Consider the following 27839-nt stretch of genomic DNA (forward strand, 5'->3'; position numbering starts at 1 on the left):
ATTCATTATAATTCTAAAAGTTAACTTTTTTTTTTATGGTGGGCCATTGAATTGGAAATTTTCCAGTCTTAGTTTTAATAGGTATTTGCTAGATCATTTAGAGACTATTCTTGAGAGGCTGGTTTGGTTCTAATCGCCCAAGTCCTATTTACTGCCTTTGTGAATCAGCTGAAGGCAATGTTTACCAGTAGAAAAAGGTAGAAAACTTTGGGGGCACCATCTCTCCTCCCTGGTACATGATTAACTTCAGAGACATACTAAGGCCTTTTATGTATCATTATCCCAGAGTTCACTCAGATTTGTTGCTGGAACGAGGACCAAAATCAAAGAGGGAGGCATCAGAGGAACTGACATTCTTTGAACTCTGCCAAGGGCTTTACCTATGTTTTCTCTTTAATTTACTCCTCACAAAAAGTGTACGAATCAGTACCCCATGTTATAAATGGAAGCTCTAAAGACCAGAAAGTTTAAGTGACTTATAAAACTTACGCCACTAGTAAGTGGTGGAGACATTCATTTTGACTCTAATATCCCTAGAACCCCCTAAATCATAGTATGATGATTAAGATCTGCTGTATTTGTCCAATTAAAAAAAACAGCCCTGACTAGTGTGATTCAGTTCAGCACTGTCCCACTAAGTGAAAGGTGACCATTTAGATCCTGGTCAGGACACATGTCTGGGTTGCTGGTTCAGTTCCGGGGCAGGGCAGGTACTAGAGGCAATGGATAAGTATTTTTCTCTCACATCGATGCTTCTCTCCCTCTTTCTCCCTCCCTTCCCCTTTCTCTAAAAATAAATAAAAATCTTAAAAAAATAAACATAGCACAAGACAGTTCAGTTATCTGTTGCCAAATAATATTTTATTAGCTTAATAACTTGGGCCTGCCCTTAGCATTAATAAACTTCAGCACTAGTCATTAAGATTTTTATTCCTTGGTGGGGAACCTTTCTTGTTTAAAAAAATGTAGTTAGAGAAAGGGCATCTACTTCTTGGGGGCTGCAGCGACAGCAGGCCTCTCTTCACGAGTGATGGGAATGGTACGCTCGGGGCCAGAGGCCTGTTTCCTTGGTCCATTCACACAGAGGACCCCATCGGATGACAGGGATGAAGTAATTGCAAGAGGGTCCACATCTGCTGGGATCCGGTATTTTCTGTGGAACTCCCGGGAAATGAAACCATGTTCATCCTAATCCAAGAGAAGGAGGAAAGAGGCAGAGAGATAAGAACAGGAAATTCATGACACTTGTTTAGAACTTAGACATCTTCCTTCCCCTTAGGTGTGACCAAATGCCATGGCAACATGAGAGAAAGCTTTTCTGTTTCAGGCTAAAATGAAGTTGTCTAGGTGGTCACTCCTACCAATGAGAATCTGAGAAGTTAGAAACAGGCAAAACCTCACAGCTCTCCAAACCCTGAGGCGTGGATATGTTTAGAGGTATTTCCCAAAGGTTTAGTCAATGTTTCTTGGGCCTACAGATGCGGAATATCATCCAGTACCAAAGATCTAAGGCCCTGAGGGAGCTCAGAAATTATCCTGACTCTTCAGGAACATCCTAGAATATTCCAGATCAATAGGACTGCTGCTATTAAAAAAAAAAAAAAAAAAAGATGACTCCATCCAGGGAGACTGTGACCCAAACTGAAATCATATACATAAAATCGAAATGGTCTGAGGACCTCAAACTGTATTGTTCGATTCACAAGGTACTCAGTTATCAGAAACTGTTAAGAAGCAAGTTATTAGAAAACCTTCCCAGAAAGAAATAAGAAGCTATTCCATTCTTCAAAATTCTGCTAAAGAGTAGTTGACCCTAACCCTTGTACCTGCTGAATCTCAAGCATTTATCCAGATAGGTTCTCAACGGATTTCCACTTGGGCTCTAGGGTATTAGAAGCTGAGTACAAACTTAGGCAAATGAAGTAGTTCAACATTACGGTGGACTAAAGAGAAGAGGATTCTTGAATATCAAAAAGTCCCAAACTCTAGGGCATTGAGACTGCATGCAGTTAATATAATTATATAAAGCAACCAGGTATCCAACAGGCACTATGCCTAAATCATTGCTCCTCAACCTTGATTGTACATTACAATTATCTAGGGAGCTTTTAAAAATGCCAATACCTGTGTCCCATCCCTAAAAATTCTGATTTAATTGGCCTGATATATGCCTCAGCATTGGAATTTTTAAAAATTCTCCTCCTGATTCTAAAGTGACCAAGGTTGAGAACCACTGGCTTAAATGGTAAGTGAACATCCCAACTAACTCATCTAAGGCAATCAATCTAAAACAAACAAAAAGCAACAACGATGACTTCTCTGGCCAAAACAATTACCAGGTCTATCCCCGTTTCCAACCCCCAGTGGCTTAGGACTGGAATGTGGCCAGCCTCAAAGGCTGATGGCAGTGTCTGGCACATAGTATGCACTGAATGAATGAAAAGAAGAGAAAACAAAGTTACATGCCTGGCGTTCTTCATGTTTGCCATGCACCTCAATCACATCTCCCAGCACCTTGACCTTGAGTTCCTCTGGGGAGAAGTGCTTCACATCCAGGTTGACAGAGAATCTGTCCTTCTCCAGACGCATCTAGAAATGGCAGGGTGGGAGAAAGAGGTAGAAAAAAAAATGGTGGGAATGTGGATTGCTAGTGCAGTATCATCATTCTGCAAACTTGCTTTCTTACAGGTAGTTCGCCTTCCTCTTTTTCGTTAAAAAAATCCCTTTTTGAATAAACATGGTGCTCTGGTTCAGGAAAGCCACCACAGTGGTACCCTAGGTACACCACTTGGTCATCAGGCCCAAACTTTATTTACAGGGACAGGGAAAAAGATAAGTCACCTAGGGGACCAATTAGAAGGATGAGTCTGGGCATGGCTTCTGCTGCTTTTCTGACCCCAATGCCTGGCCTTGTCATTTGTCTGTGAGACAAAGGACCCTTCTTCTTGCTCAGTTGTCTGCCAAGTTTCCCACCCACTCAATCTGGAATGTTCTGCTGGCCTGGCTGTCCTTTCAAAGCCCTTCCCCATTCGGCTCTTGTTTACTCACACTTGGATATTTTTAAACCAGAGTTTTATCTCTAGCACCTTCTATCAACCTTTTATGTTCACCCCATTCTGCCTCTTAGGACAAGTGGTGGCGGGGGTGGGGGGGCCAAGACTGGACCTATATTCTCTCTTCCTTATGCCTGGATCCAGGCTAGTGCCCTGTCACAGCCCCAAGAAACCCATAAAATCATAGAAGAGGAAATGAGAAGGAAGAAAATAATGATTGCTGTCTCCAGCTCCACATGGTGGGGATGACAAGCTCAGGATGAAGTAGGGCTGTCTCCTGGCTCTGAAACTCAAAATGATAAAATTTTTCAGGAGTGTGAGGTATTAGAAGTGATAAGCAAAGGAATCTGAAGGCAGCTCTTTCCTTGTAGATCCTTATGAACCAAACCAGAGAGAGGTATCCTACTTAAAATTTAGGGGATGAAAGATCTCCATATCACATGAGAAAAAAAACGTAGTATGTAGGATACAGAGGAGCATTGAAAACAAACAGGTGACTGGGGGAGAGAGGAACTAGCAACTTCCTCTTTCCTCACTGCAGGGTACACAAGTTCCTAAAAGACTTAAGATACTTCGATGTAGCCAGATTTAGAGAGGAAAAGCAGGGCAGCTGGAGCTGTTTCCAGAAACCTCAGGAAACTCTCCTGCTCTGTAGAGGGGAGACTTACCTCTGAGAGCCCAGTGTCAATCCAGCTGGGTGCCCGCAGGAACGAGGGCAGCCGAAGGTAGAAAGGGCTCAGGGATGTAGAACTTGGGAAGAGATCAGACTCCAGCAGGTGCTCTCCAAAGAACTGGTCAAAGAGGCGGCTGGGGGAGTGAAAAGGAAAGAAGGGGCGGCGGATCCAGGGGTGGTGGATGGCGATGTCCATGGTGCCTGGTGAGTGTCTGGGTCGGCTGTCAGCTGGCTGGTCAGCTCCTTTCAGCAGCAGCTACAGCCAGTCCTTATATATGCACTCTTGTGAAGCTTCTAGAATGATGATGTCAGGGGTTTTATTATCCCCGCTCACCACTGTTCATGGAGACTTGTGATCAGAGATTTGGCAGGGTGACACATACCCAGTACTCACTGAGCTAAGAAAAGAGAAATACAAACACGTCTGAGCTGGTCAGTGACTTGTGCCGGACTTGTGTTCACCAGCTTTCTGGCCACACCCAATGGTACCCTGCCCCCCACTGGTTGGGACACAGTCAGGAATCCCAAGCAGGCGGATGGTGTGTCCCTCCTCCTCTCCAGCCTAGCCAGCCAGGGGTTTGGGGCCAGCAACTATCTTGGGCTCAGGCAGGAACTGGAATCTTCCTTGGCGGGGCCCCAGATATATTAACTCTTTCTGGGTTCCAGGGGGAAAGCAGTGATCACCAACATGTCACTGGCAGGCATCTGTGTGGTGCTAGAGGTTGACCTGGGTTCTGGTGAGGACACTGACATTCATCTGGGCAGCAAGACCCCTCACCACAAACCAAAGAAAGGGTAGAAAAGTTTCTTGCATCTTTCACAGTACATGGATCACAAAGCAGGTGCTTGCGACTAAGGAGGAAAAAAATAGTATGGGAAATGTGCAAACTGGAAGGGTCTCAGGTAGGGGCTCTCCGGGACCTCTGACCAGCCTCCGCTCTCAGCTCACGCCCCAGCCAGGACTCCCAGCTGTCCTCGCTGGTCCCCTGCAACAGCTGAAGGGTGTGCTTGGGAGAGGACGGGGGTCCAGGCAGCGCTGGCCAAACACTGGTGCCTGGCTCTCAGGGCCCCCACTGTTCTCCCCTCCCCCAGCCTCTGCACTATTTTGGGTGGTGTAGACCCCGCCCCCACCTCCGTCCCAGCCCTGGCTCTTCAGGCAGCTGGAGGGGTCGCACTGCTCTGCGGACTAGGGCTGCCTACTCGTCTGCAGCCATGTCTGGCCGCTCGGTGCCACATGCCCACCCGGCCACCGCCGAGTATGAATTTGCCAACCCTAGCCGCCTGGGCGAGCAGCGCTTCGGAGAAGGTATGGCACAGACGCCACTCATTTGCCTCCCACCCCCACTGCCTGTAATTCTGGGCTGGCCTCCCAACAGTGCTGGCGTCCACCCCATTGCGGGCTTAACTGAACCCCAGGGCCGAGCCATCTCCTACCCCAGTTACCCCCTTACCCCCTCCAAGCAGGGCTCCTTCTCCTTCCTACTGACTTCACGCAGACGTGATGCACGCTGTGCCCTGACACCTGCCGCCTGCCTTCTCCTTCCCAGTTCCCCTTCTGTCTACCCAGCTCTGCTTTGGTTTGGCCTCCTCCATTCCCATCTCATTTCCTTTCTCAGTCCCCTGTCCCCAGCTGCCTCCTTCTAGTCCTTGTGTTCCCCTCCCACCCATCCCTACTTCTCCTGACCCCCCATCCTGCTCAACCTAGTCCTCATGTCTTATTTTGTCCGCTTTGTGCCTCATCCTGCCTCTTGCCTTCTCTCTCTCTCTGCCCCTCAGGCCTCCTGCCAGAAGAGATCCTGACCCCCACCCTTTACCATGGTTACTATGTTCGGCCCCGGGCCACCAGAGCTGGGGAGGGCAGCAGGGCAGGGGCCTCTGAGCTCAGGCTCAGTGAGGGCAAGTTCCAGGCATTTCTGGATGTAAGCCACTTTACCCCAGATGAGGTGACTGTGAGGACTGTGGACAACCTGTTGGAGGTGTCTGCCCGGCACCCCCAGCGCCTGGACCGCCATGGCTTCGTATCCCGAGAGTTCTGCCGCACCTATGTCCTGCCTGCTGATGTTGACCCCTGGCGGGTCCGTGCCGCTCTCTCCCATGATGGCATCCTTAACCTGGAGGCTCCTCGGGGTGGCCGACATTTGGACACAGAAGTCAATGAGGTCTACATCTCCCTACTTCCTGCGCCTCCTGATCCGGAGGAAGAGGAGGAGGCAGCAGCAGAAGTTGAGCCTTGAATGCCACAGACCCAGTACGTTCTACCTCCCACGGTGAGGCGGCAGCTGCCATCACCCCAGAGGTAGCAGCATTCCTGGGGAAAGGGAAAAGTGCATGGGCCACAATGTATGGTTTGGTCCCTTGGGACATGCCCTAGCCTTTTAGTTCTGGGTGGAGCTGAATAAACCCAAATCTCAGGGCCTTGTTTGTGCTGCTTCCTATTCTGTGGCCTGGAGGATAGGGTGGGAAGGGAGGGAGGAGGTCATAGATAGGGAAAAATTCCTCAGTTAGATGTACCCAGTGTTACAGAAGCCTGAGCTCACACAGGGATGCTGAGATCACATCCGGAAGCTGACACTGGCTCCAGATCAAATTCCTAGCCATAATTTTCTCACAGTGCAACAAAAGAGAGAGTGATCCTGGGAGGGAAAAGGGATATACCATCCAAACAACCCAGAGGGCACTGTCTGGGCTGGTGATTAGAGACACAAAACACAAGGGTCTCCAGACTGTCTGGCCTGTTTGGGGTAGGGGTTGGAAACAGATTTTGGCTGGAGAGAGTTGCCTAAAGCCCTGTTTTCCCATACTAAGGTCTGTCCACGGAAAATAGACTCTGATTCTAAGAGAACAAATATGTATACGCAGGATCACAGACACAGACATCTCTGCCATTGTCACCAAACCCCATAGTCTCCCTACTCTATACACAGGGGAGGCCCATGAGAGAAAGCATTTGCCTCATATCTCAGAACATCCCATAGAGAGGAATCACTGCATCACTCCACATAATCTGAGACTAAATGCAGGGCATCTAGGGCTACTGGTATGGTTGTGATGGCCAGGGAAGTGTACTTTGGAGGTAAAGTGTTATTACCAGTATGGTGTGTTCAGGAAAGCCTGAGGGTCTGATCCCTCTCTACTCTCTGTAATAAGAAAGCGGGGGTGGGGTGGGGCAAGAGATCTCTCTGTCCCCAAATATATCTTTTACGAGACTGTGGTGGACATCTGAAATTCTTCCATTAACATGGTTGATTCTTAAATTTGTTGGGTTACTGACCCATTTGAAAATTGTACAAAAGCTATAGATACTCTTACCAGAAAAACACATATGCTCCCAAATTTGGCTTGTAATTTGAATAGAGCTATTGAGGTCCATTCATATGCCCCTCTTAGGGGTCTGTGCAACCCCAGGATAGGAACCCTCACTTAAAGAATCCAATCATTGATTAAAGGATTGCCATTGATTTAAAATGAAAGCATGCTCTCTGGCTGGGTGGCTCAGTTAGCTGGAACATCATGAACACGGAAAGGTTGTGGGTTTGATTCCCAGTCAGCGCACATGCTTGCATTGTGGGTTCGATCCCCATTTGGGGCACATATGGGAGGCAACCAATCAATATTTCTCCCACATTGATGTCTCTCTCTCATCAATAAACATATACTCAAGTATGTGTTTATAATCAATAAATCAATAAACATATACTCAAGTGAGGACTGAAAAATAAATAAATAGATTTAAAAATGAAAGCATGCTTCAGAGAAATAACTGTTGATATATTCATTTGTTCATACATTCAACAAATATTTATCAAGCCCCAAGTGATAAACTATAGGGAATACATGTTGTAAATATTAATTATGAAAACTATGGTCTCTTATTTTCTACTCTTAGAAATCTTAGTACCTAATTGAAAAGAAAAATAATTTTTAAATATCCCACTCTGACTTCAAGTGAAACAGCTTCACATTGATCTGTTTTGTAACTGGGGTTCTTACATGAGGTTTACTTAAAAGAAAGTGTTCCTTAACTAGAAAAAATCTAAGACCTTTGATTTGGTCTAAATCCACATACCATCCATGTTTTTAAAGATTGTTAGTCAACTTCTGGGACATTTTGAGTGACTGAGAACTAAGAATTTCATAAAGTAGCTGACTTCATTTTCTTTTTGGACGTATCTGTTAAGAATTCTTCCTTCCTTTATTTATTTTTTTAAGATTGTATTATTAGACAGAGAGGGAGGAAAGGAGAAAGAGGGAGAGAAACATCACTGTGTGGTTGTCTCTCACACACCCCCTACTGGCCCACAACCCCGGCATGTGCCCTAGACTGGGAATTGAGCTGGGGACCCTTTGGTTCACAGGCTGGTGCACAGTCCACAGAGCCACATCAGTCAGGCCCTTCCTTTATTTTTTTTAAAGTATATTTTATTGATTATGCTATTTACAGTTGTCCCAATTTTTCCCGCTTTGTCCCCCTCTGCCTAGTACCCTCATTCCCTCCAGCAATCCCCCTGTAGTTTACATCCATGGGTCATGCATATAAGTTCTTTGGCTTCTCCATTCCTTATATTATTCTCAACATCCTCCTATTTTGTATCTACCAATTATGTTTCTTAATTTATGTATCCTTTCCCTCATTCTCCCCCTTCCCAGCTGATAATCCTCCAAATGATCTCCATATCTATGATTCCATTCCTGTTTGGTTGTTTGCTTAGTTTCTTTTTTTGTTTTCTTTTTTAGATTCAATTGTTGATAGTCGTAAATTTGTTTCATATTAATTTTCATAGTTTTGATCTTATTTTTCTCAGATAAGTCCCTTTAACATTTCATATAATAATGGCTTCATGATGATGAACTCCTTTACCTTTACCTGGTTTGGGAAGCACTTTATATACCCTTCCATTCCAAATGATAGATTTGCTGGATAAAGTATTCTTGGTTGTAGGTCCTTGCTCTTCATCACTTTGAATACTCCTTGCCACTCCCTTCTTGCCTGTAAGGTTTCTTTTGAGAAATCATCTGGTAGCCTTATGGGAACTCTTTTGTAGGTAACTATCTCCTTTTCTCTTGCTGCTTTTAAGATTCTATTTTTATCTTTAACCTTTGGCATTTTAATTATGATGTGTCTTGGTGTGGTCCTCTTTGGATCCAACTTCTTTGGGACTCTGAGCTTCCTGGACTTCCTGGAAGTCTATTTTCTTCACCAGATTGGGGAATTTTTTCTTCATTATTTGTTCAAATAAGTTTTCAATTTCTTCTTCTTCTTTTCCTTCTGGCATCCCTATGATTTGGATGTTGGCACTTTCGGAGATGTCCCAGGGTCTTTTTACTATCTCCTCATTTTTTTTTTAATTCTTGTTTCTTCATTCTGTTCTGGTTGACTTTATCTCTTTTGTATGTTCCAAATTATTGATTTGAACCCCAGCTTCTTTCCCTTCACTGTTGGTTCCCTGTGGATTTTTCTTTATTTCACTTCGTGTAGCCTTCATTTCTTTCCTTATGCTTTTGCCATACTCAGTGAGTTCTCTGTTTTGAGCTTTGCATCAGGTAAGTGGCTATCTCTGTTTCATTTAGTTATTTTTCTGGGGTTTTGCTCTTTCATTTGAGTCATACTTTTTTGTCTCCTCAACTGACAGCATCCTTGTGTTTGTTTCCGTGTATTCTGTACAGCTGCTTTGACTCCAGGTCTTGGCATACCTGTTATGTTGTATGGGGTGGAGTCTTAGGTAATTGCCTGGGCAAGGCAACCTGCTTCACCATTTGTCACAGTATGTGGAGTAGGGGTCAGAGAGGGGACAATGCTGCTGACTGGCTGCTGGAGGCTTACTTGGCACTTGCCCCATTTCTGGTCACTTCACTCACTTCCTGTATGCAACTGGTACCTTTCAAGCTGTTGCCCTGGTGGTGGTTCCCAGAGTGGGTGGGTTTGCATAGGTTCTAGGAGTGTGTGGGCCCTTTAAATGAACTCTCATGAGACCAGCAGTTTCTTCCATTGCCCCAACCCCGACTAGTTATTACAGTCAGAAGTTATGAGGCTTTATTTTCCTGGCACTAGAACCCTGGGCTGCATAATCTGGCCTGGAGCTGGGATTTCTCACTCCCCAGGTATCTCTCCTGATTTTTATCCACCACACCTGAATGTGGGGAAACCTGTCCCACTGGCCACTGCTGCCCCCTTGCCACCAATACTGCTTTCTCTATGCCCCAGCTCCCTGTCTACACCCCTCCTACCCGTCTGTGAGAATATGGCTTCTTTAAATCCTTGATTGTCAAGAGCTTCCGGCCAAGTAGGTGGAAATACTGTACCTCTTTGCACAACCAAATTTAGGGATAACAAAGATTTAGAAACAAAAACACAACCAGAACAGACAAAATTGAACTGTACCAAAGTCCAACAACAACAAACCATTTATCCAGACAGGTAAGAGGGGCGGAATCGGTGGCTGGTGGAGAGGGGTCCCGGCAGGAAGAGGAAGTGGTTGGCAGACCCAGGCACAGGGAGAAAACAAGCAAACCCAGTGAGACACACAAGGTGGCTAGCTGACTGTGGACACACATTCGTGTGCAGATAAACCAGGCAGGTTTAAAAACAGTGAGACAGACTGTGCAATCCAGGGCCTCAGCAACGGGAAATAAAGCCTAAAAGCACCAATTGGAAAAACTTTGGGGGGGGGGGGGGTTGAGGTGTTCGGAGAGGCTCCCAGCCTCACAGGAGAGTTTGTTGGGGAGACCCACAGGGTCCTAGAATGTACACAAGCCCACATACCTGGGAACCAGCACCAGAAGGGCCCAATTTGCTTGTGGGAAGTGGCAGAGGGGACCAAAATCTGAGAGAGAGCTCAACAAATGCCATTGCTCCCTCTCTGACCCCGCCCCCGGTCAAAACCCAGCAACTAGGTAAACCCACCCTGATGAACATCTAAGCCTCTGCCCCTCATATGTAACAGGCTCAAACAGACCAAAACATTGTGGCTCAAGCAGAAAAACAGCTCAAAGCCCCAGAGCCAATACTTCTAAGTGACAAAGAGATAGGTTGGCACTCTTAAGTGCCAACCTATCAGATACACAGTTCAAAATACTGATGATCGGGATGCTCACAGCCCTGGCTGGTGTAGCTCAGTGGATTGAGTGTGGGCCTGGGAACCACATGATCGTGGTTCTATTCCCAGTCAGGGCACATGCCTGGGTTGCAGGCCAGTGGGGACTCACGAGAGGCAACCATGCATTGATATTTCTCTCCCTCTCTCCTTCCCTTCCCCTCTAAAGATAAATAAATAAAATCTTTTTTTAAAAAAAGGATGCTCATGGAACTGGTTGATTTTGGTCACAAATTAGATGAAAAAAATGAAGGTTACACTAAGTGAAGCAAATGCACAGGGAACCAATAGGGATGGAAATGAAACTGGGACTCAGATCAAGGGAGTGGACCAGAAGGAAGGAAGAAACAACCAAACAGAAGAGAATTAAGAAGCAAGAATTCAAAAAAATGAGGAGAGGCTTAGGAACCTTCAGGACATCTTTAAACATCCCAACATCTGAATTATAGGGGTGCCAGAAGGGGAAGAGGAACAGCAACAAGTGGAAAACTTATTTGAACAAACAAGAAAGGAGAACTTCCCCAATCTGGCAAAGGAAATCGATTTCCATGAAGTCCAGGAAGCTCTGAGAGTCTCAAAGAAGTTGGACCCAAGGAGGAACACACCCAGGCACACCATAATTACATTAGCCAAGATTAAAATGAAGGAGAGAATCCTAGAAGCAGCAAAAGATAAGGGGACAGTCACCTACAAAGGAGTACCCATCAGACTGTCAGCGGATTTCTCAAAAGAGACCTTACAGGCAAGAAGGGGCTGGAAAGAAGTATCCCAAGTCATGAAATCCAAAGACCTACAGCCAAGATTGCTTTATCCAGCAAAACTTTCATTTAGAATGGAAGGACAGATAAAGTGCTTCTCAGATAAGGTCAAGTTCAAGGAGTTTGTCATCACCAAGCCCTTATTATATGAAATGCTAAAGGGACTTATATAAGAAAAAGAAGATGAAAAATATGAACAGTGAAAGGACAGCAAACTCACAGTTATTAACAACTACACCTAAAACAAAAGCAAACCAAAAGGACAGCTAGATCAGGAGTGGAACCATAGAAATGAAGAACACATGGAGGGTTAGCAACAGGGGAGTGGGAGGAGGAGAAGGGTGGAGAAGGTGCAGGAAATAGCATAGAGAGTAGGTAGAAAATAGGGGGGAGGGCAAGAATAGTAGGGGAAATATAGAATCTAAAGAACTTGAGACACGTGGTTATAAACTAAGGGGGGGAGAATGGTGGGGGAGGGAGTGTGCAGGGTGGAGGGGAATGAAGGGGGGGAATAGAACAACTGTAATGGTATAATCAATAAAATATATTTAAAAAATAATAAATAAAAATAAAAATTAAAAAAAAAAGAATGAATTTGGCCCAGAAAAAAATAAATAAAACAAAAGCAAACTAAGCAGACAGCTAGATCAGAAGCAAAGCCACAGAAATGGAGATCACATGGAGGGTTAGCAACAGGGGAGTGGGAGGAGGAGAAGGGGAAAGAAGGTACAGAGAATAAGTAGCATAGATGGGAGGTAGAAAATAGACAGGGGGAGGGCAAGAACAGTATGGGAAATGTGGAAGCTAAAGAACTTGTGACACATGGACATGAACTAAAGGGGGGAAATGTGGATGGAATGAGGGGAGGAGGTGTGCAGGGTAGAGGAGAATGAAGCGGGGGAAATGGGACAACTATAATGGCATAATCAATAAAATATATTTAAAAAAAATAAACAATAAAAAATAAAAAAAATCTTTGGTTGTTGAACTTCCATACAGTTCAATTTTCTGACAGTTCTGGGTGTTTTTTATTTTGAGGTTTGCTGTGATCCTTCTTATGGTTGTGCAAGGAGGTGAAGTGTGTCTACCTATCACTCCATCTTGACCAGAAGTCGAGAATTCTTTCTTTAATTGAACCAAAATCTGCATTTCAGTAATACCTGCCCATTGTGTCTGGTGATGTCCAGAAAATAAAATGCAATTCTTTTTCACTTGAGAGTCCTTCAGATATTTAAAGATAACCGTCCTTATCTCCCAAGGCTTCCCTCTACCAATTACACATACTTAATTCTTTTAACATATCTTATAGGACTTTCCATATCACTTATTACCCAGAAAACTTTCTCTTGGACACACTGCCTTTTGACAATATAACTTGAAAATCAACATGTGGACCTACAATTATTATTCCAGTCATGAACTGATTGGTACAGACTTAAGTGGAATGATCAATACCCTTATTCCTCTAGACTTTTTAAAATGCTGCTTTACATATATCTGGCTACCACTACACAGTGTTGATCCCTTTGGAGTTTCTGGCAATATAAAATCTCTTAGGTATTTTCCTTTAAATGGAAGGGAAAGTGGCCAGGAAAGGGACCAAATATGGAAGGCTTTGAATGCCAAGCTCAGATGTGTGGGTAACAGGATGAAAAGAACACAGTTAATGGTAGAGTACAGAGTAGATTGTCTGGGAGAAGCATGGTCATGAAATAAGAGGCCAATGCAATGATCCAGCACAAGGTTATAAAGTAAGATGCTTTTCCCTCTGACAATTAGCTGAGAACAAAAAGAAAGAATAACAATAGGTAGGGCTTACCAAGGGCTCCCCATGTGCCAGGCCCTGGACTAGAATTTTATATATATTACCTCATTTAATCTTTACCATACTCCTATAAGGCTTCACTCTTATTGTCTCCAGTTTTCATAAAGAAAGAGGACCGGAAGAGTGAAAAGTCCAGGGTACTCTCTGTGGAGTGCAGGGCTGAGTGGGGGGCCCTGAATACTCACAAGGGAGTACCTTAGTACCTGGGCATCTGAATGAACACTAAATATGGGGGTAGGAGCACTGGAGACAAGGTTTACAGGTTTCACAAATTCTTCTGGAGCCCATATTTTCTACAGAGGTATTTGCTTGACTACTTCCTAGTTGCTGCTAAGTGTGGAATGGTGTAATTCTGGGTCATGGGAAGCAGAAGCTGAATTGAGCTCTAAGTGGGAATTCTACATTTCTGTGCTGGAATGAGGAAGTGAGTGGTTAAGAAGTGCTGAGGCCATTACAATCATACAGTCATAGGATTCTCTACCAGAGACGGGGTAGGTAATAGGTTTGTCCTTCCTTTTACAGTCCTAAGAAAAAAGTGATTTGCTCATGTTAATTCCACTAGGAAGGGAGAAAAAATATAAAAGGAATCCATTTCCCTAAAATTAAGTTTCCTAGAGACTCCAGTATTCAAAGCCAGATTCTGGACACAGACAGTAAGAAACTGATACTGAAAACTCTGAAAGTGAAACTCAAAGCTTAGTAGTGCTGGGAAACATAAGGTAAGACTCTGCTCTATTATGGAGGATATATTTACTTGACAGTGTGATATCCTGGAGAAACATTTCTTTAGGCATCCCAGAGCCCTTTTTTATCTCAGGTTTCTTTTCACAGAAGCCTGAGGCTCAAAGTCTGTGGCTTCATCAAAGCAGCTCAAATCCCCAAGGTGAGATAATTCTCACCTGGAGCCTGTGTGTATTCCTCTACCCTTTAGCTGGGAGCAGTCACCTGGGAATATTTCCAGCAGGTGGCTTCCAAAGTCCAACCTGCTGGGTTGAAATCTGACACTGACAGAGACTCCCTGGGAGCTGCTACCGAAAGCTAAACCAGGAACCAGGAAATGCTCAAGCCTCTTTAGGTAGAAAAACAGCTGGGCTCCCTGGGAGACAGAGCACCATGGGAAACCGGCTCTGCTGTGGGAGAAGCTGGTGAGTAAGGGGCAAGGGGAGAGGGTAACATCTGTGTGGGTGGATGTGGAGGCTCTGAGAATAAGATAGAGCCTACAGACAGTTCTTTGCCAACTTCCCACTGCCACCGTCCTCTGCCTGGCACCTCCCTGTGCCACCACCACAACAGCACCTCCTTCCGTGCTCACTCCTTTTAAGAGACTTCAGAAAACACAGCCAAGCCAGCTGTCAGTAGAATGCCCAGAGCAGGGCTGGAAATGATGAATTGTCATTGTTTCTCTTTGCTCTCCTGTTCCTCTCCTTTCTCTTCTGTCTCTTCCCTTCTTCTCCTGATCAGGGAAGGCTTACTTATTTGATGGCTTACTATTCCAGCCACTTTACAATCTCATTTAATTTTCCCAACAATCCTATGAGGGAAGTGGCCTTACTCTTCCTCCTGTTTTTACAGCCCAGAAGCTGAGGCTCAGAGCAGTTGTCTGGGGTCACGTGGCTGGTAAGCAAGTAAACCAAGCTTCCAACTGAGATCTGTCTAACTTTAGAGCCCAGGCTTTTAACCACTGCATAATACTGCCTCCCAAATCAAGTAAAACAATGTTGGAGAAATGTTCATTTAAAAGGACAGAAGTCAGTTCATTTAAAAGCTCATTTAAAAGGACAGAAGTCTACCTCAGACTACTCCCGGAATATTTGAATATGACTTTCACACTTACTTGCTCTGTGAACTTGGGCAAATCCTATTACTTTTTTCCATACACACATATGCACACATATGAAATAATATATATGGAAATATATATAGAAAATGCATATAAACATATATATAGGAAAAAAAGATTTGCCTAAGTTATATATATATATTTAACTTAGAGATACATATGCCTAATATATATATATATAATATATATATATATCAGAAATGTAGATCACATGACCTGTGTTGTTTAGATCACAGGTTTGAAGAGCAGAGGACCTGAGAAAGGCTCACTGTAAATTAACTGCAATGTCTTTATTGTTCTTTCCCAGAGTAGTCATCACTATAAACCCCTGGGCCTGGCTTCATACAACTAGTGCCTTCTTAGGGGCATTCCAAGTGCATTCCAAGCCTGGGACAATGTTGAGGATTTCTTGTTTATGGATAAAGTATCATTATATTTAGAAACATAGTCAAGGTACATTGAACACAGTGTATGATTTAGAGTCAATACATTGAAGTTCTATTCCTATTACTCACTCGTTTACTAAACAAATATTTTACTCAGCACCTATATGTATCAGGCAAAGTGACAGACACAAACACATTGTAATATAGGAAATTTGGTTTCTGCCTTCTTCAGTAACATAAAGTTTTAGGGTCTTAGTTGATCCATCTGTAAAATGGGAACAATAACATGTCCACTTTATTGTCCACTTAAAACAATAATGTGTTTCCTGACATGCTATCAGAATCGAGGGGGAAAAAAGCACTTTTTAAACTCTAAGATGTCCTACAGACACAGGATATCTAGGAACATATAAATGCTTCTAAAGAAGGGAGTGTAACAACTTCTCTCACTTCCTTTCCTCCCAAGTCTTCATGTTCTTCGTTGTCAGTTATTTTTCCTCTGACGGTGGCAGTCACAGTAGTCAGCTCTGACTGGCACTCATTATATGTCAGGCAGCTAGCCGAGTAGTTTATAGTTAGTATTTTATTTAATTCTTACAACAATCCCATGAAGTTCAGGTTCTATTATCATCCTCATTTCATTGACTAAAAAAATGAAAACCTTGCTGAGGTTAAAAACTTGCCGAAGGTCACACAGCTAGTCTGATAGCAACAGTCTGACTTCAGATCCTGCCTAGAACTATACCAGATATTCCAACCAAAATACAGGGAAAGACAAAAGTAGGTTGACAGTTGAGAGTATGCGAAACAGTTTACTTTTGTATTATTATTTACAAATTATTGTACTTTCCATACTAACAACTGTAAACCAACTTTTGCTCCATCTGGTATGTTTTTTCCTCTTAAAACATTAGCAGAACTGAGTAAATATTATTTCCCTCTACTTCTCATCATCTCAATAAGCTTCCAGAGACTTAAAGATATTATGATAATTAAAGAGATTTTTATTTTAAAATAGGATTGTTTTTTATTACAAAGTAATACATATTCACTGTAAAATATTTGGAAAGTACCAAAGAGCAGAAAATAAAAGCATAAGTATAAGCCCCTCAGAGATGACAGGAACATTGGAATGTATTTCCATATAATCTTTTTTAAATGCTTATGAGCATAGTTTTTATCCCAAAACATATCATTTTATTAACTTAGTAATGAGTCAACTTTCCTATGCTAGTAGGTGTTCTTCTAATGTCTTTCTTGAATGGATGTGTAACGTTCCACTGATTAGAGATACTGTTTTTTTCAGTTAGTTCCCAACGTTGGGCATTTAGGATATTTCCTGTTTTTGCAATTATAAATAATGCTACAATGAATATCCGTATTTGTACCTGTTTGATTATTTCTTAGGATATGGAATTGCTACATCAAAGTGTACTCACATTTGTTTAAGGCTTTTACACTTAGTGCCAATTGCATTCTAGAAAGATTGTACCAATTTTTACTCCCATTGTCAACATGCCACAATGCCCATTGAGTTTCCTTAATTCTAAGCTAAAAACAAAGTGGTGTCACCTATAAGTAACTGAATATTCTGTGTGGGTTGTGTCCAAGCACTGTGCAATATCCATCTTGGGCGCAGGCTCCTTTTACTAAAATAGGGTCAACCAACTCTATGTTATTTTAGAATTAATATTTTCTTTACCCACTTAGGTAAAGGCAAATAGGAAGACAATAGTGACAATGGGCAGGGGTTCAGAGGCTAGGAGAAGGCTCTGAGTAGTCAATGGTAAGAGAAGGTAAGAACTGAAGTGGCAGAAGAGGAAGCAGAAAGACCCAGAAGCAGTTCCGGAGCTTTGCTTCTAGGCTACCTGTGGCATTCACATGGTGACTCTGACAGCTCTCAACTCAGCAAGCTGCATTAAAACCCCAGATCAAACCACACACAAACATCTGTCAGATTTGTGTGGGAAAAGCCTGATTTTGCCACAGTAATAAAGTGGACATGATTTAGAAGTTTTCCTCTTTTTAAGTAGCAAAAGAAGGAAACTTCCTTGGGGAGACAGGAGTCAGACAAATAAGGTTGGCTCCGGTGAGAGCTGGAAATGTACTAGCAAGAAAAGGCATTGAGTAAGCTCCAAACTATTCAGCCTGTTTCCTCAGACAAGTGCTTCTCTGGCCATCAAACAGTTGACAATTACAGACACACTGGCTCCACTGGGGACCCCAGAGAGTCAGAATTGAGTGTGAGAGGTCTGTCCTGCAGGCGGGCAGCATAGCTGAGTCACTCACCAAATTCAGAGCTCCCAGCACTGTGGGTCTTAAAGGTTAAACATCTCTCACTTTCTCTATTAATTAAAAACAAGGACAGGGAAGCAGGAAGGGAGGTTACCTTTTAGGAAAGGGCTTTGAGGACTTAGACTTAACTAGTGAGCCCTTGTTGTGACTCCTAGAATGAGAATCATAGACTGGCAGAGACCCCATAAAAGGTAGTGAGGCAGAAGCAAGGGGGTCTCTGAATCCAGGAATATCCCGTTATTTGGCAGGTTTCCCTTACCCTCTGCTGGAATTAGCCTGTTAGACAATCCCAGAATAGCGCTCAACCCAGCTATACCCCTGGCATGTAATGCCTGCTTGCCTGAGTCTGTATTTCGGGTTTGGTTATGTCAGTTGTACCAATCCACCTTCCAGAACCATCCCTTTGGGAGAGGTGTGGTACCCGCGATAAATGCTTTGGGGCTGGTTCAGGGTGAGTCTATGTTAGAATGAGGTGAGGGAAGATCATCCCAGAATGTTAGGGAGACCATAGGACAAATGGTGAGGGGGAGAAGACAGAGGCCAGGGCTATCACACACAGGTGATCTGTTTTTCCTTTCACAGGAGCTGCCCATCAATTTTCCAGAGGAAAAAGAAAATGGGTAACTGGGGAGAGGAAAGGGACTGGGTAGGGTTGGGGGGAAAGCAAATTAGAGAACATAATAGAAGCAGTATCTTTGGAAAGAGCACAGGGTGGGAAAGAGTAGTGTTGGAAGGCATAAAGGAAGACAGCGAAGCACAGAGACTCTTTAGATTACTGGGTTCAAGACCAGCTCTGAAACTTTGGGTCTCATCCTTTCTATTATCTCACAGTGGTTCCTCCTTCTTTCATTCACCGAGCAAAAATTTACTGAGCACTTATATTGTATGTGAGGCACTGAAGAATCTCAAGGAGAGAGAGAGGCACAAAAGGAAGGACATACTGTCTTGTCCCTACAAGAGCGGACAATCAACTTTGAGAGATAGATATGTAAAAAAATAATTGTAATATCATCTACTAGTCCTATAATAGATGCATACACCTGCCGTGGGAGAATGGGAGGAAACAGCAATGTTAAAGAAACAATAGCAAGTTCACAAGTTGGAATAGGAGCAGGGGAGGAGAGACTATTTTAGGCAAGGGAATGATCTCATGTAGAAAAAAGAAAGAGAGAAGAGGATAACTCGATTGGAAGTGACCAACTGTTTGGTAGCTGAGCACTTACCACATTGCACTATAATAATCTGTGTGCTTATTTGTCTCCCCTAGTAGACTGTAAACTCCCTGAGGCAGAAGAAATAGCCCACTCATTCTTCTGTTCCCACAATGTGGCACAGAGCCTGGAATCTAATGGGTTCTCAACATGTATTTGTTGAACTTGTTAGGGACTGGTAAAGAATGGAGATGGAAAATATTATGGGCAGGGCCAGACTGCATTCCCTGCTAAGTTCGGATGTGGGGATGATAGAAATGAAAGAGGTGAGAAGAGAAGCAGGGAGATTAGTTAGAAGCTCACCATAATAGAGATTTGAAGAGGGCAGCCTCAATAGAGACAGGGAAGAGAGAATGGATTGAAGTTGGATTTCCTCCTCTCAGGGAGTCAACCAAGATGGACATTGAAGCAGCAGCAACAGCTGAAGCAGAATGGCACAAAGGTAATGACAGGCCTCTGTCCCTTCCCAAGGGCTGGTCAGACATGGGATGCCAGGACTTGGCCTTTTCACTCTGGAACAGACACATCTCAGTCATCTATAGAACTTGCTTGTTCAGCTCATCCTCCTCTGCCCTCCTAAAGGAGCAAAGCGAAGGAACATCAGTCTAACTGACCCAGCATTGAAGGTGAGGGACCAAAACAAGCCAAGAATCTCTCTCAGTGCTGTCTATTCTTCGCAGGGCCATGACACGACACGGCATATGTGTGAACGGGTATTGGAGCAGCCTGTGTCTCAGGAGAGGAGCCAAGGCCTCAGGTCAGAGGACAGCAGCTTACATTATGCAGTCATTCAAGTGTGCAGCCACACCCGGCCACGCTCTGCCAAGGAGGTGAAGCACCTGCAATTAGAAAATGCGACAGAGTATGCCACCCTGTCCTTCCCCCAGGTCACACCCTGCTATGACAGCAAGAATGGGACCCTAGTGTGAGCCTTGGGGAGGAAGGACTGGTTTCCATCATTTTACCACTACTCTTGTGGGAGAATCTACTGCTTTGGGGAACTGGGTGGAAGCCCAAGAATGGCGGCTACATTTTAAGCTTAAAGAATTCAGGAGCCCCTGAAATTGTGTGTCCCCAATCTTGCTCTCTCCCCTATATCTATTTCTTGTTTGCCACCATTAGCTTCGAGTTGTACTTGGGCTAGCCAAGGGTGAATGGACGTGCACATAATAAGGGGGCTAGGTTGAGTGTGCAGGAAAGTAAGTATTGAGCCCTACCTTTGCTCCAGGCTCTTAGGAAAAGTGCAGAAAAAACAGGTTAGTCCTTCAGAACTTGAGCTGATCTTGCTGAACTTAATTTAATGGTATCCCTTTTACATACCTGAAACTCCAAAGCTGAAGAAGAGGTGCTCTGCTCTGAAAAAGCATTCTGGGGTTTTGTACACAGCCCCCACGCCTGGCTTGGGCCATTTCCTCAGTGGTGGGTCAAAGGTCAGCGACCTAAACACACAAATAAGGGCAGGGGATAAGGCATGGAGAAAGGATTTTCCGACCATCCGTTACAAGGACTTAAAGTCACGGACACTGACAGCACTACGCGGCGAGACTGTTGGCTCTCGAAGGTGCTGAGCCTCCAGGAACAATAAATCCGCATACAGAACGTGTCTGGTGCGTTTTCTGGGACTGGGAGTTACGGGCTCTACCTCAGGGAGGTGCAGCGGATCTCTCCCCGCCTAACAGCGGTTTGGGAGTCCAGCAAGTGGAGACAGACTGGCCTTCAAGCCCCACTGGCCTCGGCTGGGGAGGAGCGAGGGTGTGGTTGGGACCAACAGGGAGCGAGCTCCTTCTGCAGCAGCCGGAGCGCCGGGGGCGGGGTCCCAGCTAGTAGGAGGCACTTCTGTCCAGGCCAGCAAATGGGTCCTGGAGCAAGTCCCGAGGTGAGTCCAGCCAGCCGGAGGCAAGTCGGGACAGACAGGGGGTGGGGTCAAGGCTGGTGAGGGTGGTGATCTGAGCCATTAAGAGGTGGGTCGGACGGGTGGGACGGGTCAGGGGCGGGGTCATTTGCTGCTGGCTGGGGCTGGCTGGAGGCGGGTTCTGCGCTAGCTAGCCACCGCATCACCATGGCAGCAGGAACGCGGGGAAGCTGCTGCTGGAGGAGGTCCTGCTCAGGAAGGCTGGAGACAGAGATGCAGAGCCAGACCTACCGATGATTTAAGAGGTAAGTGCTGAAAGGTGGCAGGTTACTGGGAAGTATTATTACTGCCATTTGAGCGTCCAGATCAGCATACTGGGGACTGGCGGAGGGGCGAGGGAGGGGTAGAAGGAGGAAGTGGAAGTTTCAAACCCACTCTGAGCCTTACAGGTTCTTAGTATGCCATTCACGATTAAGACTTTCAGAACTTGGAGACAAATGGTAATGCACTCACTCCCTGTTCTCTATCTGCACACCGCTCTTCCCCAATACAGCTGGTTCTCGGTTTGTTCCTGAGAGGGATGATTCCTTAAGACATATAGAGTGCTGAAAATGGAATCACAGCCCCCCAAAGTTGGTAATAATAACATCATCTTCATAGAGTGTGAGAGTTGTAAGCACTCGGAATGTAGTCAGCTGTTGGCTGCCATTAGCATCGTTATTGCTATTTTCCCCCAGCCTGTTCTCTAACACAGACCTTAGTGCAAGTGGAAGAGATGGCTGGAAAACTGCCTCCGCTACTAATTGGAAGGGCCTATTTCCTATTAGCTAGGAGTGATACAATGAACTCTAATTCCAAGAGTTATTTACTGTGACGGTCAAATAAGATGATGTAGGTGATAGCACTTGGTAAACTTAAAGTGCTATATAAAAATTTCTGCCTTAGATTATAAATGCTGCCTTTCTAGTTTAATACTTCATTTCTGAGGATGAAGGGAAGGGTGGGTCAGAAGCTGAGCTCCCAGTATTTTTCCGGATTGTCTTCAGAATCCTTTGTATGGTCTCAGACTGATAAATGTAGGGAGGAGAGAAAATGCATCCTTGTTTCACTAACGATAGGGAACCGTTACTCTTTATTACTATTAAAACCTAAGTGACTAATTTTTTAAAATGCCATTGGAATAGCCCTGTTGTGATTATAAGATCTTGGGCAGGAGCTCCTGCTAACTAGCTTCCTGTTTCTGAAACTTCTAGATGACTAAAATTGGTGGGTTTAAGGCAGGGGTCTGACCTCACTAGATTGGTTTAGCTTTTGGAAATATTTTTCCTGTACTGTGTTTTTACACATTTCTTCCTCTTTCTATTTCAAGGTGGCTCTGATCTAGCTCTTCTGAGAACTCTGAAGATGGGGACCCATGTGGTTTTGAGACTCTGTCACTCCCTGGTGCCAGTGGAGCCCTCTGTAAGTATGGTGTTTAGAGGAGTGTGACAATACTGATGGATTTTCAGTACAGTTCTACAACTGGGGGATTTCTCCATCAGGACCCAGATCCTGGAACTAAATTGTAATATATTTGCTTTCTTTTTTTTTGCTTCCCCTTCTGATGGAAACTCTAGCTCACTTCATTTGTTATCTTTATCTGGAATTAATAAAATCAAGCAGAGGTTGAATATTTCTTTTTTAAAAATATTTTATTCATTTATCTTTAGTGAGGGAGGGAAGGAGAGAGGATGAGAAACATCAATGTATGGTTGCTTCTTGTGCATCCCCTGCTGGGTTCTCAGGCCAGCAATCAATCTACTGAGCCACATCAGTCAGGGCTCCCTGCTGGGAATTGGCCCCTGTGAGGAACTGGCCTGCAACCCAGGCATGTGCCCTTACTGGGAATCGAACCGTGATCGTCTGGTTCGCAGGCCCGTGCTCAATCCACTGAGCTACACCAGCCAGGGCCAGAGGTTGAATATTTCTAGGAATTTATCAGAACAAATGCATTGTTTAAAAGATTTATATAATGTGTTTTTTTTTGTAAAAACAAGCATGATAATTATAGAGCATTTGAGAGATACTTTAAACCATGATTTTCAAAAACCATAATCCTCCCATCCAGAAGCAATCATGGTTAATATTTTAGAATGTTTTCTTCTAGTCTTTTTTCTATCTATATTATTGACATATTTGAGGTCACACACTTTTTGACTTTTGCTTTTTAACTTAATGTTTGTAAATAAAAATTGTTAAAATGTTTGTTTTAATGTGGGTACAAATGCTTGGTAAACATTACAATGTCTGTAATTTACTTGACCTTTCCTGCATTGTTGAGCTTTTAGGTTTCATCTCCCCATTGTAAATAAATAATTGATTTCCTCATTTAAGGCTTTTTTTTCTTAGGGTAGAGTCCCAGGAGTAGAATGCCTAGTAGAATGTTCACAAAGGATGTGAACATTTTAAGAATAAGCTACTTTTTAAAAGAATTGTGTCAGATTTTGTGTACGTCCTTTGGAGAGCACAAGGACATTAATTGGAAGATTGAAAGGTCCTTAGTGGAAAGCTGTTTGCCTCTTGCAATGAGACCTTGGGTCCTACACAAAGATTATTTCATGATAGTGCAATTAGTAATGTGGTGCCCTAACACATTGTAAATGGCAGCCCAGAGGCAGCAGGACAGGCATTTACAGTGTTTTCACAGTAGAGAAACTCAAGGATCAGTTCCAAAATATCCACCAGGTGTCGCTCGTCTTAATTTAGTTTTTACCTGCAGGATAGCTGGCAGGAAACTTTGAAATGTAAATTTCAAAAGTTCATGTTGAATATGTTTGCATATCTGCTTTGGTATAGTTTATATTAAGCACTAGCATCTGGTAATCACTTTGGCAACATCCTACTGTAGTCTCTCACCATTCTGTCTTTTTTTCCTTTTTCTACCCACTCAGTCTGTCACACACTTAGTACACTGTCCCTGCATAATTAATATTGGAGTCTCTGTTTTACCAGTGTTCACTTTACTAGTCTTCTTTTTAGTCTTTTTTCTCGCATGTGTGTGTATATGTGTATGTATTTATCTGTAACTGAGTTCTTGAAGTTTTTGCAAAAAGAATAGAATCTAGCATGTAATAGCATATAATAGGTGCTCAACATATAGTTAATAAATGATTAATGAAAGAATACATTGATGAATAGAGGGTAGAAGGGTACCAGAAATTATTTATATTTGTCTTGAAAATACAGCAGAAGAGACAAAGATTCACATTCTTAATTAGCTATAAGTGCCAAATGATATAGTATGGAACATGCTACGACCTCTGAATTTTAAAGAGAGGAAGATTCATTCATTTATTGAGCCAATATTTATTGAATATCTACTATGTGTCAGGACATATTCTTGGTTCTTGAGATTAAACAGATAACAAAACAGTAACAAAAACAGATACAATTCTTTGCCCTCAGGAGGAGGATGCTGACTATAAATAAGTAAATATCTAATATGCAAGATGGAAGAAAAGCAAAAACAAATCAGACTTGAAAATATTGGGGTGAGGGGATGCTGTCATTTTTGGGTAGAGTGCTCAGAGCAGGCCAAACAGCTAACATGACATTTGGACAGGAATGAACCATGAGTTTTCTGGGAGTTGAGTGTGTCATACAGATTATGATCAGCTCTGCCTTAATTTTAACAAAATCAAGAGTGGTCAGGGAAGTTTCACAAGGAAGTGAAACTTGAATTAGGCTTAGTGAAGATTTGAGTAACAGAAGTTTGGGAGCCTTTTTTCCCCTCCGAGTTCTCTTGCCAGCTGCTTGCGCCTCTTTTTTGTTAGCTGCAGCCCAGCTCCTGGCTCTGCCAGCGCCATGGGTTTTGGAGACCTGAAAAGCCCCACTTGCCTCCAGGTGCTCCACGACTACCTGGTGGACAAGAGCCACACCTAGGGCTATGTGCCATTACAAGCAAAGGTGGCAGTATTTGAAGTGGTCTCTGGCCCATCACCTGCAGATTGCATCATGCCCCACATTGGTATAATCACATCAAGTCCTATGAAAGGAAATGGCCAACGTGCCAGGAGTGAAGAAAGTTTTGGACAAGTATAGCCTTGCTAATGTGAAAGACAAAGTGGAGCTACCGAGGGTAAAGACAATGAGGACATTGATTTCTTTGGATCTGTTGAGGGAGGGGAGAGCTAAAAAGCAAAGCACCTGAGAGGTGAACACCTTGCACAGTATGAGTCAAAGAAAGCCATAAGACCTGCACTTGTTGCCAAGTCTTCCCTCTTTCTGGATGTGAAAACTTGGGATGATGAGGTGGATATGGCAGAATTAGAGGAGCTTGTCATGGGCATTCAAACAGACAGCTTAGTCTGGGGTCCTAAACTGCTTCCCATGTGGTGTGGAATTAAAAACCTTCAAATGCATTGTGTAGCAGAAGAAGATAAAGTTGGAACAGATATGCTGAAGGAGTGGATCGCTGCTCTGAGGACTATGTGCAGTTCATGGATGTGACTGCTTTCAAGAAGATCTAAAATTTATCATAGATCATTGTTTTTAAATAAAAGCTTGAAACATAAACAGATAAATAAAGATCGGTGGGACATTCTAGGCAGAGGGACCTTCAAGAAGGCATGGAGGTGAAAATGAGCTTTGTAAGTTTGTGGGGCAGTCTAGAACCTGCTTACCAGAGCTTAGGCAATGTGAGGGGAGGCTTTAAGAGCTGGGAGTAAGGGATTCATATCTCACATGCTAAGAAGAGGGAGTGTTTAAAGACATTCGAGCAGTCTGAAAAAGCTTAAGGGGTGCAGACTGGCAGAAAAGCCTGGAGACAAAAGGGAGTAGGTTAGGATCTAGGACACACTTGGGACCTTTGCTGGTAGATATGAGCCCTTTTGTGTAAATTTATGCTGATGTCTGTAAAGATAAATGCAGTAGAAATTCTAAACATATGTTATCGCCAAGGAACTTGTTAATGTTAGGAAACAGAAGGAAAATTAAGAAATTATTTCAGATTCATTTAAAATATTTCTATTGAAAATTCTGGTTTGCTTATTCAATCTGCCTTTCTGCTTCTTCGTAGTCATTAATGATTGCTCATAATAGATGTGTTAAATTTTACATAGGTGTGAGCTTCACACATCCTACTTTTACACAAGGAGAAGTCACAGTCAATATTTTCACCAAAAGACAGTTCTGCTTAAGGCTCAAAGTCTTTCTTAGGCTAACATGTTATGTGTATTAATAGAAGTTATGCAAGAGTTTTGATGTTTCCTCCATTGGCTCATTCATTCATTCACTCATTCTTTCAACTAAGAACCTTTACTGAATACTCTCTTTGTTGTAAGTATCATGTAAAAGTATTGCATAATGATTAAGAAACTGGACTTTGGCTTCAGCATTTAGTAGCTATAGGGTCTAGGGCAAATTACTTATCCTCCAGATCCTCCTTCTTTATATGTAAAATGGGACTGTATAAAAAATGTTTTTGGTAATTTGGCCACCAAATTAACTAACGTATCTAAGCAGTTAGCACAGGGCTTGGCACATAGCAAAAGCTCGGTTTTGCTACATTATGGTTGTATAGCTTTTGGTTTGAGTCACTGAGGAAGGTATCTACCATCATTGTTAAAATAATGCAGGGCTGAGGAAGCCTAGTGTAATTTCAGAAATCAGACAGCTTGGCTGTGATCGCAGGAAGCAGCTTGCTTAGACTCTTTGCCTCTCCTCCCAGGCGGAGTGAATGACAGGCCTGTGTCAGTGGGAGTGTTCCGGCTACCCAGAGTGGCTTGCTGTTTTTCCATGGACAGGGCACTATGGGATGCAGATTATTGTCCTCGTTATTCCTAGTTCTTTTAGCTAACCCACTTTTTCTCCCAGTTATTAGGTTGCTATCATGATAGGGTGGGATGGGAAGGATGGAAGGAATACTAAATGTTAGTGCTATTTAGAGTAAAAGTAAAGTTCTTCACTTGGGCTGCCTTGTCAGGCAGACCATGCTAAGTATGGTGAACATATCTTCTGAGCAAAAAAGCAGATTATATGCTCCAGCAGGAATTTTGTGCTTTTTCCAAGTGTGAGAACAGGCTATGTATGAAAATGTCATAATTTTTAGAACATTTTAATAGTTGTGTGGGGACAATGGAACAGGATATTTTGCAACTGTACTATCTAATTTTTTTAAACAGTGGGTACTTTAAAACATTTTTTATTTTATTTATTTATTTTTAGAGAGAGGAGAAGGGAGGGAGAGTGAGAGGGAGAGAAACACTGATTGGTTGCCTCTGGTATATGCCTCCACCAGGGACCAAGCCTGCAACCCAGACATGTGCCCTCACTTGAAATTGAACTGGTAACCTTTTGCTGGGTGGAATGATGCCCAGCCTACTGAGCCACACCAGTCAGGGCTGTACTGTCTAAATTTAAATGATTAAAAATGATTAAAATGCCATTTACATTTTAGGTCCACATTTACATTAGCCACATTTTTAGTGCTTACTAGCCACATATGGCTAGTGGCCACTGTATTGGACAGCACGGACACAGAACATTTCCAGCACCATGGGAAGTTCTGTTGGACACTACTGCTATAGAATATGTAGTTGGCATAATTATAGACTTACCAGAAATAGTCCAATCTTGGACCACATGCCCCATAATAAATCTTTTACCATTTCACCACAATTGCTCTCTCAATTCTCCAGCATACTGTGAGGTGCAAGGCAAACAGCAAAGGGTTGGGCTTAAGAGACCTTTGCTTCAGATCCTAGCTCCCACATTGTCTAGCTGGATGACTGGAAGCGATCTCCTAGCCTTGGTTCCCCATCTGTGAAATGAGGGAGTTAGGCCAAATGAGATCAATGAATCTTTTCCCAGAGACAT

At 43.4% G+C, this 27839-nt stretch overlaps 3 protein-coding genes and 1 pseudogene across 4 annotated transcripts; 3 read left to right on the top strand and 1 right to left on the bottom strand.

Moving 5' to 3' along the window:
- Positions 1-834: 834 nt before the first annotated feature.
- On the bottom strand, positions 835-4039 carry CRYAB (crystallin alpha B). The gene is made up of 3 exons (XM_037065577.1): positions 3722-4039; positions 2467-2589; positions 835-1188 (listed from the first exon to the last, which is right to left on the bottom strand). The coding sequence occupies exons 1-3, from the start codon at positions 3920-3922 to the stop codon at positions 985-987; spliced, it is 528 nt and encodes a 175-aa protein (XP_036921472.1). The 5' UTR covers positions 3923-4039; the 3' UTR covers positions 835-984.
- Positions 4040-4266: 227 nt separating this feature from the next.
- Positions 4267-6141, top strand: HSPB2 (heat shock protein family B (small) member 2). Its single transcript, XM_037065576.1, has 2 exons — positions 4267-5032; positions 5503-6141. Exons 1-2 carry the CDS (start codon positions 4939-4941, stop codon positions 5958-5960), a joined length of 552 nt encoding a protein of 183 aa, XP_036921471.1. The 5' UTR covers positions 4267-4938; the 3' UTR covers positions 5961-6141.
- A 7787-nt stretch (positions 6142-13928) lies between these two features.
- On the top strand, positions 13929-20731 carry CUNH11orf52 (chromosome unknown C11orf52 homolog). Of its 2 annotated transcripts, XM_037065578.1 has the most exons (6): positions 13929-14119; positions 14332-14545; positions 14973-15017; positions 18504-18541; positions 19516-19574; positions 19813-20731. In XM_037065578.1, exons 2-6 carry the CDS (start codon positions 14514-14516, stop codon positions 20059-20061), a joined length of 423 nt encoding a protein of 140 aa, XP_036921473.1. In that variant the 5' UTR covers positions 13929-14119; positions 14332-14513; the 3' UTR covers positions 20062-20731. The 2 variants fall into 2 exon arrangements, with proteins under 2 accessions (XP_036921473.1, XP_036921474.1); XM_037065579.1 differs by lacking the exon at positions 14973-15017 and having other exon boundaries at positions 13932-14119.
- Positions 20732-22355: 1624 nt separating this feature from the next.
- Positions 22356-27144, top strand: LOC119000526 (elongation factor 1-beta-like; annotated as a pseudogene).
- The last annotated feature ends 695 nt before the right edge of the window (positions 27145-27839 follow it).

The sequence above is a fragment of the Sturnira hondurensis genome, unplaced genomic scaffold (assembly GCF_014824575.4).
Source record: "Sturnira hondurensis isolate 20B ecotype Veracruz unplaced genomic scaffold, ASM1482457v3 Scaffold0015793, whole genome shotgun sequence".
Taxonomy (NCBI): Eukaryota; Metazoa; Chordata; class Mammalia; order Chiroptera; family Phyllostomidae; genus Sturnira; species Sturnira hondurensis.

Bases quoted from the DNA above. Each gene is read 5' to 3' on its own strand.
- CRYAB (XM_037065577.1), bottom strand. From the start codon at position 3,922: ATGGACATCGCCATCCACCACCCCTGGATCCGCCGCCCCTTCTTTCCT. The intron at 2,590-3,721 runs GTAAGTCTCCCC...TGCCATTTCTAG, and splicing joins TTGACACTGGGCTCTCAGAG to ATGCGTCTGGAGAAGGACAG. The intron at 1,189-2,466 runs GCATGTAACTTT...CTCTTGGATTAG, and splicing joins GCAAACATGAAGAACGCCAG to GATGAACATGGTTTCATTTC.
- HSPB2 (XM_037065576.1), top strand. From the start codon at position 4,939: ATGTCTGGCCGCTCGGTGCCACATGCCCACCCGGCCACCGCCGAGTAT. The intron at 5,033-5,502 runs GTATGGCACAGA...TCTGCCCCTCAG, and splicing joins CGAGCAGCGCTTCGGAGAAG to GCCTCCTGCCAGAAGAGATC.
- CUNH11orf52 (XM_037065578.1), top strand. From the start codon at position 14,514: ATGGGAAACCGGCTCTGCTGTGGGAGAAGCTG. The intron at 14,546-14,972 runs GTGAGTAAGGGG...CTGTTTTTACAG, and splicing joins CTCTGCTGTGGGAGAAGCTG to CCCAGAAGCTGAGGCTCAGA. The intron at 18,542-19,515 runs GTAACTGGGGAG...TCCTCCTCTCAG, and splicing joins CCAGAGGAAAAAGAAAATGG to GGAGTCAACCAAGATGGACA.